General features: G+C 43.8%; 1 protein-coding gene across 1 annotated transcript in view; it reads left to right on the forward strand.

The window, feature by feature from the left end:
* The window catches only part of PRDM6 (PR/SET domain 6), a 102624-nt gene extending 100752 nt beyond the window's left edge, over window positions 1-1872 (forward strand). Inside the window, exon 7 of the mRNA XM_029941534.1 lies at window positions 817-1872. Coding sequence (XP_029797394.1) covers window positions 817-931 — 115 coding nt within the window. The 3' untranslated portion in view covers window positions 932-1872. The remainder of the gene's footprint in view (window positions 1-816) is intronic.
* Window positions 1873-12608: the final 10736 nt, after the last annotated feature.

The raw sequence follows: 12608 nt of genomic DNA on the forward strand, positions 1-12608 counted from the left end.
GGTCTCTAGGGTACAATCTTCTTTTATTTATTATTTATTTTTATTTTATTTTAACATTAAGGAGAGGAGATATTTTTGCAGCAGGTGCCCATTTGCTCCTCGTCAGATACACTAACCCTTAATTATGGCCCCCAGGTACCTTCCTTCTCTTGTACCTTCTAGAGGGGTGAGCCTCTGGAGCCACACAAACATTGGTCGATCCTGAATTTTGGCATCTCCCACCCCACCCGCATACATTCTTCTTGCCCTAAGTTCGGTCGCAGCGTGATACTTCTGCCCGGAAGCAGCCACCCACCCCCACCCCCAACCGTCGCCGTAGACTAATGTTGTGCTTCATCCACGCTCCCCATTTGGAGGGGACACAGATCTTTGGCCGCTGCGCCGCGGGGTGTAGCAGCCCCGATTTTAAATTAGCAGCAGGTGAAATTCTATTTGTCATCAATTTCTCTTTGGGGTTACGGAGCAGAAAACTGCAGACAAGCTGCTGCTTTGATGGCTCCCTCCTAAAAATCTCTTTTTGTTCTTTGTCTATTTGAACTGACAGTGATCAGAGCTGCAGCAGGACAGGGCTCTCTGGAGAAATCACCTTCCCCCTGCCTATTGACAGATCTCTCTGTCCTGCAGCAGACGGGGGCAGACGGGCTTTGTCCCATCCCGGGCATCCAGGCCTTGGAAGGAGCCACCAATTAAACCTCTTGAGCCGGTAAAATCTGAAGCCACTTTGGAGTGTCTGTTCTCATTAGGCAGGATGAGAAGAAGCTCATCACCCTGCGGACCCCGCTCCCCGGTCTCAATTTTCTCTCTTGCCTCCACCAGGTGCGAGAGGTGTGAACGGAGCTTCACGCAGGCCACGCAGCTGAGCCGGCACCAGCGGATGCCCAATGAGTGCAAGCCAATAACTGAGAGCCCAGAATCAATTGAAGTGGATTAACTGATTGACTGGTTGGAATTAAACTGCAAGCAAAGTCATGATTAAATGTCATGGACACTTAAGCAAAACCAAAGATTTCCTCTGAGCAACTTTCAATCAGTCCCGGAAAACCAAAAGCAGTAATAAAATAAGTAAGATGTTAAAGAGATATTGATCCTGGCGTGGCAGTCAGACCAGGAAAGCGGTTATTTATTTATGACTAGGGCTGAGACTGGTTTCAGTGGACCACAGCCTGGGATGCGTCACGTTGCCGGTCCCACCGTGTATTTGCTTTGTTTCTAAAAAGCTTTTTTAAACTGTAATTTAATACCAAAGGGAGGAATCGTGTGGGTTTTTCGGCTCACACTCGTGACTACGAATGCACAGGTACTGCTTTCTCGTTGCACCTTTTTTTTTAGTAGCATGATTCAAGGGGACCCACATTGTACAGCCCTCTCCCTTGCCGTTTGGGTTTGCGTGGCCCAGTTCGGCCACCCCAGCAGGACCGCACAGCCGGAAGCCAGAGCGTCCGCTAAGTCAGTGCCACCGTCTGTTGTCCACGCGGGTGGTTCGTTTCTGTGTTGTCCACGCTTCTTTCCAAGCCCCTTTTTACACCACTCCTTCGGTCCACCTACTCCCTGACCTGGCAGCCTGGCCTTGATGCAGAGGAGCCTTGAAGAGGAAGAAAATGGTTCAGTTTTAGAATTCAAGGGGAATAAAAAAAGCGGGGAACTTACGTTGTCCTGTCAAGATCTGAGAAACATTTAATATGTACAGAGCTTCATAATACAATATATTGTTCCGAAGCAGCTAGTGGAGAAGATTTTGTTTTCAATAATGTTTTAGCCTAAAGAAAACAAAAACAAAAAATAAAGTTCTTCGGTCCGAAGCCAAAATATAAGGTCTTACGCTCCCAGGAATTTTTTTTGGTGTGTCTATGAAAGTGTTGAATATGTGAGCAGAAAGCGTGCCCAGCCTCATTGTCAGTGCTTCTGAGGTAGTTTCATCTTCCTTCCTCCTGTAGGTGAAGCCCGGGAGAACCCCTCACTCACTCCTGACTGTCAGGGGGGCATTTCTGCAAAAGTAAGGGAAAAGAGCCCAGACCAGGAAACAGTGTTGGAGCCAGGGACAGGGTTGTGATTAGAACAGAGTGCCCAGGAACTGCTCATTTTATCAACTGGAATTACCTGCTCATCTCCTTTGGCCCTTGATAATACTCTTCTCTCATCGTTAATCTTTTGGAAGAGGAAAGATGGCGTACATAACTTCACTGCTCCTTGACTGAGTGCAAGGGAAGTGAGCGGACGTCAGCCAGCCCTTCGGCAGGTCGACCTTGGCGCCCAGTCACGTTGGGTCCACATCCCACTAAACAATCCATTCCCAGGAATTTCTGGTGGCTCCCATGCCCTTGTCCTTTAGCTGCCAGCCTCATGGTAGAGACCAAGTCTACTTTGTAGATCATTTGATCATGTGATGGCAGGATACAGCCTTTAAGGAACTTTGTCTCTGCCCTCATGGTCTTCCCTTAACAAAAAACACAAGACACAGAACTGTGCTTCAGTGTGGCTAACAGGCACTCAAGTCTGTCCTCATGGATTTAGTTCTCAGAACATCTTCCTTTACTTTTCATTTTGCCTCCCCGTCCCTTAGCATCCAACTGCCACATTTAAACTGGGAGTGCAGCAGGGTGTTGTTGTGTTTGTAATTGATTTATATGTACATGGTTCCAAAACAAAATGCAATCGAGTACATTGGAAGCTCTGATTGGCTTTATTAAAGGATTCATGAACTGGGCCATGTCCCATCTGCTGAACAGAGCGATCCTTCAGGATTTGGAGCAGGAGGTTTTTATAGGAAGAGGGCAGGGGGAGGAAGTTATCAGCAAAAGGAAAGGAAGGATTCTTGCAGGTCAGGACATCTCTTTTTTTTTTTTTTCAGGGGAAGGGAACTGGCAGGATTTTTATCATGCAGGTTACCTCGTTAGTGCTGGTCAGGAAATTTCAGATTGACCCTTAAAAGGTAACATTCGTGGGTTAGCTAGAAATTGTAACTGAGTCTTGGTTGGCTCCCAGCAGAGAGTGGTGGTGGGCAAATGACTCCGTTTTGGCTTGTTATTTCTCTTTTTGACAATATATTTGTGTATCAAAATAATCTCTAAGCTAGTGGGCTCTAAAGAGGAATTGAAAATCATGACCTCTATTGTCCCATATGATGTAGAATGTTGCCTTGGTTCTTTTTGGCTCTTTATCATGGTACTTGTAAGCATTCTGTGCTGCTGTGTAACTGTGACCTATTGAAAGTATTCTGTCTGGTAGATAGGATGTGTTTTGTTTCATAATACCTTGTCTTTAATGATGGAGGCATTTGCCCAAACGGTGTGCCATTGGGAAGGTGGAAAGAGCATGGAGCCATGTTAACCTAAAACCTGTAAGAACACATCAGATTGGCTGTACAGAGGAGGAAGCTGTTCTGTTTATTAAAGCTGAAACATTTGGTTGTACATTTTGAGCGTGACAAAAAGGGACTCACCAGTATGTTCCCAACAATTTTTTCAGCAAGGAAAATCGGTTCTGCCATTTGCTGCCTTACACAATGGAACACACATGCGCTCTACTTGGTTCCCAGGGGCTCGACATGCATGATTGGGAAAACTTCTCTCTCGTTGTCTGTCCTGGGATGTTTCCATTCGGTGGTCTCTGCCACTCTCAGGGTTTTGCCAGCTAACTCCAAAGTCCCAGTTTATATGGCATCATTCTTTTTAACCCAGTAGATTCTTCTAGCTTTCGGCTCCATCGAAACCTGTTTTTCTCCTTTATTGGAAAGAGAGATGTTTGGCCTGAATTTCCCACCAAACTTGGTTCAGAAATATTTTCTCTTGAACAAATAGAAAATTGAGGGTGTCGCTAATGTTCACATGGGTGAGTCAACACCAGTTTCCAGCAGACTAGCCCACGCTGTCTCTTCATAAGATAGGCTTTCACCTGTAAAGTGACTTGAAGTTCTGAAGTGGGTCCAGACATTATTTGGTCATAAATGCTTTTAATTGAAGTGTGTGCGCCAAGGAGACTTCACCTTAATATCTCCTAGCTATTGCTTTAGCGTTCCTATTTAAAAATGACAGATACTCAGAAGAAATGCAAATGGGTGGCAGAAACTGCAGTCATAAATATTTGCCAGTTTACCTCATTAGCAGCTTCCTAATTCATTATGGCATAAAGAGCATAAGAACACCAAATGACTTGGACAGAGGGAGGCTCTCCACCGAATCGGTATTTGACTCCTTAAGCTTTCCATGATTACCCTCTTCTGTCAATGGGAAGCACTTTTTATTTCCAGAATGAGATGTACTGTCCTCACACATGCCCATTTGTCTAGCTGAGAGCTGAAGCCAAGGGGAGATGCCAGGTGGGGCTGCAAAAGTAACATTTCTAGAAAAATCTCAGTAACTAGAGCTAAAGCCAAATATTTTCCCAAGGAAATGTGCATGATTATTTTAAACCTAAGCTTTTTGTTTTGGTTGTCTTTATCTTTCAAAGTGACTTTTTTTTTTAAGGGGAAGATACACTTTTACAGAGTTATTGTATGGATAATTAAAGCTATAAAACTAAAACTGCATAGTTTATATCATTTGGTTCAGATAGTGTTTCTTGAATGTCCATTCAAGTGTAGACTTTTTGGGGGAAAAGAATTATGTGGGTAACACAACAGAAAAAAGATGATGACACCACTTCTGTCCTCATGGGGCTTACGGTTTATTGTAAAAACTGAAAAACTTCATTCTAGTCCAGATATACAAAGATTAACTACCATTTACCAACTCACCCATTTTTTTCATCATTTGTTTGGTTTCTGGTGTCATTCATTTACTGAACAAATACTTAGTGAACTTTTAGTTTGAAGTCTTTAAAAAAAGTTTTTAAATGTAATTAGAGAACATGAGTGCAAGTTGTGGAGGGACAGAGAAAGAAAGAGGGAGAGAGAATCCCAAGCAGGTGCCATGCTGTTGGCACAGATCCCGACATGGGGATCGATCTCATGAACCATGAAATGATGACCTGAGCCAAATTTGGGTGTTTAACTGACGGAGCCACCCAGGTGCCCTGGTGAATTTTTTTTTTAACTTTTTAGTTTTTTGGTATAAAGGCCCCCTTTTACGTGTTCACTCTAAGGGGCCTTACTGAGGTGATTATTGGTGAGAAAATGTTATTCTCCTCGGAAGTGGCTGGCTAGTAGCATGGAGACTTCAGTCCTTGAGGCTGTTATTTGAGTGAAGTCACAGAGGTTGTCCCAGCTGCAAGACTCAGAGAGATGTAAGTGCAGCTGGGGACCAGAAGTTTTAATTAATCAAAACCAACTAAGATGCACCCCTACACTGTCTTTGGTTGACTCACTGGGCTACTTAGCGTCCATATCAATGTCCTAGGACTGGAGCCAGGGTGTTAGGGTTTTTATGACCCTCTTCCGGTGATAAGGCAGCAAATACGGGCTAGAGTTGCTCAAGTAGGGAACTCTGAAGCCCCTGTGTGCGTCTGAGTGGCCTCGTTGGTGACGAGCCATGGCAGTGTAGCCCCTGTCCCCTCTGTGTGGCCGTGGTGCTTTCCGAGGTGGGGACCCCTAAACGGTACCCAGGTGTCTCAGCATGTCAATGTGGATACTCACCTTTGGTTTCAGAAGAGCAGTTGTTGGGTTACATTTGTGTGGGGACCTCACTATCAAGCTCTTCATGCAACGAAAACTAGATCTTTCTCTTCTGTGGCACTGCCTTCCCAGGCCTTGGGTCTCTGGTGCATCAGTGCGAAACTCATTGCTAAGTAATTGGTTGTAAGAGTTGTTTCAGCACGCAGCCAATATTTCATTGCGTTTTATGGGAAAAGTAGGGTCATTCGTGTTACTAGTGTGCACTGCTTTGAAAACTGAAACACAAGTATCTGTTGCATTGTTTAACATGGAAAACAGGCTCCATCTAAAAAAGCAGGGCATTTCCAGAACAGCCTGAGGTCGGTGGGTCACTTGGAGCGGGCCCAGGCCGCCTTGTGTTTTAGGAGCGAATCTGCCATTCTCTTATCAAGGCTGCATATGCCTGCAGGAATCGGGCCTGTAACACACACACTTTGAGAAAAGTCCGTTTCTGTTTTTCTTCTTGATGTGCATTTCGTTTTATCTCCCATAACCTTTGCCAGTTCCTGACATCAAATCCTGAAACATTCTGAGATCCTGAGAGATGTGCTTCTTTGGGTGATAACAGTGCATTCCAGAAATGTCATTCATGTGTCAGGAGCCTTTCAAGGCAAAGATGTTCGGAGACATTTTATGAAGTGACTTGATGCTTGGGTACTTATCTACTCAAGAGTGTGAGGTTTCCCCATCACCAATACTTACCTGAGCTACTACCAAATAGCAACAGTGAGTCCTGGGAAGAGCCACATTTCAGACCTTCTTAAGATTAAAGTCTCCAAACCCAATGATCAGCTGTCGGGGAGAACCAAACTGTGAAGGCTTTTGTGGAGGCCTTGCATCGGATGTTTAGCTGTAACGTAAGGTCATGTTTAACAGTGCAAGTATTTATTTAGTTTCTTCTTTTAAGTAATGGATGTCAGACCTGATCAATATGAAAATGAACAAGAAACAATAATACGTCAGAAAACAGAGCAGAGACATAAAACTATTGAATTATCTTCCCTCTGTATTGAGAGGCTACCATTGTGCTTAGAAAAGAATCTGTTGAGTAAATTTTAATAGGCAAATAAGATGAGTGGGGCACCTGGGTGGCTCATTTGGTGAAGCAGCTGACTTTGGCTTGAACCATGATTTCACAGTTCGTGAGTTTGAGCCCCACATCGGTCTCTCAGCTGACAGTGCGAAGCGGCTTTGGATCCTCTGTCTCCCTCTCTCTTGCCCTTCCCCCGATTGCTATCTCTCTCAAAAATAAACATTAAAAAAATTAATAAATTGAGCTTATTTTCCACATGTTGCCAGGAATAATGAGAGCAACGTTTATTGGGCAATCACTGTTAGCTACCATTCTAACTGCTGGACGTGGATTATCTAATCCTTGGTAACTCTTTAACAAAGATACTGTCATTATCCTGTTCTCATGTGTACTTAATCTTAGCAGCAGCTTTGCCACTTTTCCCCTCCAAAACCACATAACAGTAATTTTTCAAGAGGGAAAACCTTTATTCAAAGCTTCTTTTTCAGAATAAGAGCTACACAAGTGTGATGTGTTTGTAAAATGTATTTCTGGAAACAATGCTAACGTGCTCTTAAAATATGTATCCTGGTAGGGGCATCTGGTGGCTTAGTCAGTAAGCATCGAGGACTCTTGATTTCAGCTCAGGCAGAGTCATGGGATTGAGCCCCGAATTGGGCTCTTCATTGAGTGTGGAGCCTGCTTAAGATTCTCTCTCTCCCTCTGACCCTCTCCCCACTCATGCACACACACTCTCTCTCAAAAAAAATATATATATCATTGTGGTTGCTGATTTTGTAATCACAAATCTGTCCTGAGGAATAGCAGAATTTCAAATACCCGTTGCTGCAGGCATTGTTTTTGTTTTTCTAAGCACACAACTAGAAGTCCACATTAAAAGAAGAAGCAGCCTCTCCAGCACATGATACACACGGGGACAAACGGCAGCAGGCAGGAAGGCTGGCTATGCTGGGCAGTGGCCAAAGGAGAGATAGGCTACAACCCTATTGACAAGTGAGAACACATCCTGAATGGGGCTAAGTGAAATCTAGTTTTCTTCCTTTGTTCTGAGTAAATGCTAAGTGAGTTACTTTTCAGGCATCAATGGAGTAATTATGTAGTTGTGTCCATTAAGAATATGAGCTTATGTGGTTAGTCTGTTGGTTCAAAGCAGGGACAAAGGCTGGAGTCATTATAGGTTTGGTTTGTCAAAGGCACAGACGACGTAGTTACACGTATGAGAACCAGTTCACGTTCTTAGACACAATCTAGAGACTCCGTGTGAGCTGTGTTCAGAAAGTTCTCCATGAGCTGACTTTCTTACGAGGCAGTTCTTTATCAAGGGATTGAAACTACAGGGTATGCTATGTTTTTTCCACATTTAGATTCTCACAGGCATACATGCTGGTCACGATGATGAATAGGTTACCCCCATCAGTCAAACATGGTGGATTCCAGTTGGTATTTTCTTTCTTACAAAACATCTCTCTTGCTGCCTTTCTTCCCCAAAGCTTGGCGTCTCACTCATGAGTGAAAACAGTCTTGATAGAAACTTCAGCCAGCCGGAGGTATATTGCTACAGCAGAATTCAGTTTGTTTGTTTGTTTTTTTCCAATCCGCCTACAGCAGATGATGACCACATGTCAGGGAGAGCAGCCATTTAGACCAAATGCCCACCTCCTTACACTGTGGTTCCCCATTCAGTCATTTCTTAATTGTAAAAATCCACCCTGTATACTTACTTTCTCTGAACCATCCAGTACGCATGCTCCAGTTTTCCCAACTTGGAGAGGATGCAGTAGCAAACGAGAAGCAGAGTTCTTCTCCTGGGAAGTTCTGAGTACTCTGCAAAAGACACTTCCTCTGGTACAAATTCCAAATTCCAAATTCCAGTGACTCCGACATGAAGGAAAACTTTGGCTCAGATCAGCATAATTATTTTGGAAACCTGATGTCCCCGAGTTAATTTATTTTGTTCTGCCAAAGGAAGGCATCCAGTCTTGTATCCTCCTGATACAAGTGTGGTATTTAGATGCTGTCAGGGCACTGTGTAAATTTCCTCGATATACTAATTTAAATGTATTACAGATGCTCCCCATTGGAATAGAGATCTGTCTCTCTCTCTCTCTCTCTCTCTCTCTCTCTCTCTCTCTCTCTCTCTCTCTCCAACTTCCCACCAAATAAAATGGTTAGGGTTCGTGCTCAAGTTCAGTTCTTCTTCTTGAGGTTTGGAATGTTTAAACAAGCCTGTCAAGAGAACGAGGAGAGAAGCTCATGTGGTATGGAGAGCTTACTGTAATGATGGCTCATAGGATAGAGAGGACTGTCTGTCTTGTAGTTAGAATGGTAAACAATTTGTTTACGCTTTTAAATCTTACCAGATTCACATCTTAAAAAAAATTACAAAGGACCCATGAGATCATACATGCAGCTGTATTCTTAGGATCGAATCTCCCAGGATTGCATTGTGTTTAAATGAAAAGCAGGCATACTTTTAGAGATAATCGGCCAAGGAATGTAAATATATTGGATTCATAAACCATGCCTGTGCTGACTTAGATGTGCCCTCTGCCTTTCCAGCTCCATGGTGGTCATTTCCCCAAGTGCAAACTGTTCGATTCTAGAATCCGTCAACAAACGGATTCCGTGATAGGTGTTGGCCAGTTCTTCTTGGGAAAGCATAAGCTGGAAAATAGAATGAGGAAGCTTGTGGAACTGGCTAGCGGAATGACTGTCAAAATTCTTTCCCATGGTTTATTTGGGCCTTTTAGAGATTGTTCTTTTGCTCATTCCTGGGCTTGCGTGCTTACTCGCTCAACCACGTTGGGTCCCCTATCAAGGAAACGTAAAAGGCAGAGGACCAGCGTTAGTGGTATTCTAGAGTGGGCTTGATTTTTTTTTTTTTTAATCTCCGGCCTCCATTAGCCTCAGAGTGGCTGGGGTCTGTGATTTTTCTGCGTGTCCACTGCCTCTAGGGCTCACAATCAGAAAGCCACAGCCAGCTGTTTGATTTATCCTTTGTTCTATTAGAGAATAAAGTTCCACTTACCTCAGAAAAAGCATGTGAGCTTGAAGGAACAACGAGGAAAACACTGAGGCCACAGTGGAATACAAGAGGGGGAGACGGTACAGGGCTAAGATCAGCGAGGGAACGGGTAAGTGGACCATGAGAGCCTTGAATGCCACTTGGGAGATCTTGAAGACTCTTTCCCCTGAATGAGGTGGGGCAAGGTCCGCCTGGAGAACGTCACCCGGCTGCTCTTCGGACCACAGACTCTCAGGGCGTATGGGCTGAGATGGGAATTGGTTAGGAAGATAGCTCACCACAGGGGACAGACAATGCGCTCTCCCGCAAAGGCAGTAGTGGTCAGGGCTCCCGGAAGTGGTTCCGTTCTGGGTCTACGGTGATGATTTGTGGGTGGATTGGATGTGGAATGTTAGATGAGGAGAGGGCTCAAGAATGACTCCCAGGTTTTGTGGCCTCAGCAACTGGAAGATGGAGTTTTTCGGTTTGGGGGGTTTGTGTTTCATGTTGAGGTTGCTCATCCTTTCTGTATGCATCAGGACCATTCCTGTATAATAAACATGGAAAGGATCATGCATAGTAGGCAGCTATGCGATGACGGTGCTGACTCTCCCTGTGTGGCCAGGCTGAGCAGCCAGGGCTGATCCTGGGAACAAAGGGTTGAATAATAGCCTGCTGCTTCTCTCACCCCTCATGGATATTCCATTGCCCTGGAATGACATGTACATGTTTCTTGAGCAAAAGATTATCTCAGAACTAAGGATCTACCTTCAAAATAGCAGGACCCTGCAGCCACAAGGCATCTGAGTCTCCTGTAGATCCCTTAAGAAAAATGTCCTCTGGGAACACACGTGAGACCATGTTCATGCATAGCTTTGTTCTCTGGTCAGATGGTAGGCTCAGGTCAGTGCCTCTTGGGAGGAGGGCTGGGCCAGCCAGGGGTATTGGAGGGTGTGAATTGGGTTGTGGTTTTCAGCCTCCTGGTTGGAACAGTTCTAAGCAGTTTAATTAATGGGACTTCTAGTCATTAGACACCCCATGTTTGCCATTCATCTGTTCATTCACACAGCCACTTAACAAGAATTATTTTATTTTATTTTATTAAGCTTATTTTGAGAAAGCAAGAGTGAGAAGACAGGGCAGAGAGAGAGAGAGAGAGAGAATCCCAAGCAGGCTCTGCACTGTCACCACAGAGCCCGATGCGGGGCTTGAACTCACGAACTGTGAAATCATGACCTCAGCTGGAATCAAGTCGGACGCTTAACCTACTGAGGCACATAGACTACTCCACAAAAACTTTTAAAAGATGCTTATATACAAAATTGAATGGGACCTGGTAGATAATAAAATCTGGAAGGGAGAGAATGATATGTAATCAAATAAAATGGTAGGGGGCAGGAGGTCCTATGAAAACTGGCAGGGACAGATGTGAGGGAGTGATCACTTCTCTCTTTGGAGGAGGCATTCAGGAAAGTCTGAGGAGATGCTTTTGGAGATGTACTAAAATGAAGAGACTAAACAGTTAACACAAAAAGTGTTGATGTGGGCTCATGCACAAGGTCCATCACATATGCTGATGGCTATTCAGCATGCCCCCTCTCTGGGACATTTGTGTCATATCTGAGTCAAAGTTTTTTCCTTTTATTGAATTTTTGCCATTGTTTCCATCCTGTGTGTGGGTAATACTTTTGCACATGGAAACTAGATAACTCACCAATAGTCACCAGTGGTTCATAGCACTGAGCTGAGCTGTGGATCTTCTTACCCTGTTGGCTTGGTGGATTTCTTTGAGAAAGTGACTGCCTCACAGAAAAACTCACAAATCCACCAAACTTGACCTTGAATTTCAGAGAGGAGGGCCTGGATCCCAGCTTAAGAACACGTCAGTCTAAGATCTTGCATTTGGATTGGCACCTTCTAGTCATGAATTATATTTTCAAAAGATTGAGAGGAAATAAAAACAGAAGACTCCTAGGTGATAATAGAGACATGTATTTCTTGATTCTCTACATGAGGATTGTAGGGAATGAGGAAGAACAAGCAGGGTTGATTGAATAACTCTTCTAGAAAGAGCGACAAGGGGTTGGGATGTGTTTTACTGAGCTCAAGAGCTTCTCTCCCTGTTGATGACGCATATGAGGCCCATAGAGACCCAGAAAGAAAGCCAGGCCAATTCACCAAGTTAGACCATTTTGTTAACATTTAAAATTACAAGTCACAGACAAGTGGGGCCACCTGTTAGCAAAGATTAGTCCCTTTTCACATCCCCAAATTAAAACCAGATCTGTGTCTACAGAAATTATGTACCACATGCATACAATTGTAAGGGAATACTAGCTACGTGGAATCTCAGTCACAAAGTTAATTAATTAGTATCTATGAGACTGGGTAAAAGGCAAGTTTCAAAATCACCATTTAATGAAGTGGGGAATGATCTTCCTATCAATGTTCGCTGCCTCCAGATAGGCTGTGTGTGCACACATGAATACACATGCATATACACACATACATATTTTATAAGAGATAATGATCTATTTTAGGTTGAACCTCGTTAGTGAAAGAATTTCAAGTAGCGCCTGGGTGACTCAGTGGGTTAAGCATCTGACTCTTGATTTTGGCTCAGATCATGATCTCATGCTTCATAGGATCGTGCCCTGCATTGGGCTCTGTGCTGACTGCTCAGAGCTTACTTGGGATTCTCTCTCTCCTTTTATTTCTGTCCCTCCTCTCCTCATGTGCTCTTTCTTTCAAAATAAATAAACAAACATTAGAAGAATTTTTAAAATTTAAGAATTTCAAGCTGCCATAGATATTCCCTTCTGAGTTTTTCATCCTCTTTCCCATTTGCAAGGACTTGAATAGTACATGTTCCCCAGCTCCTGACCAAAAAAGAAAAACACCTTATTTTGGAAAAGGTCTTCACAGAAGTAAGGATCTTGAGATAATCCTGGATGGTCTGGGTGGGTCCTAAATTCAATGACCTG

This window comes from Suricata suricatta, chromosome 6, assembly GCF_006229205.1.
Source record: "Suricata suricatta isolate VVHF042 chromosome 6, meerkat_22Aug2017_6uvM2_HiC, whole genome shotgun sequence".
NCBI lineage: Eukaryota > Metazoa > Chordata > Mammalia > Carnivora > Herpestidae > Suricata > Suricata suricatta.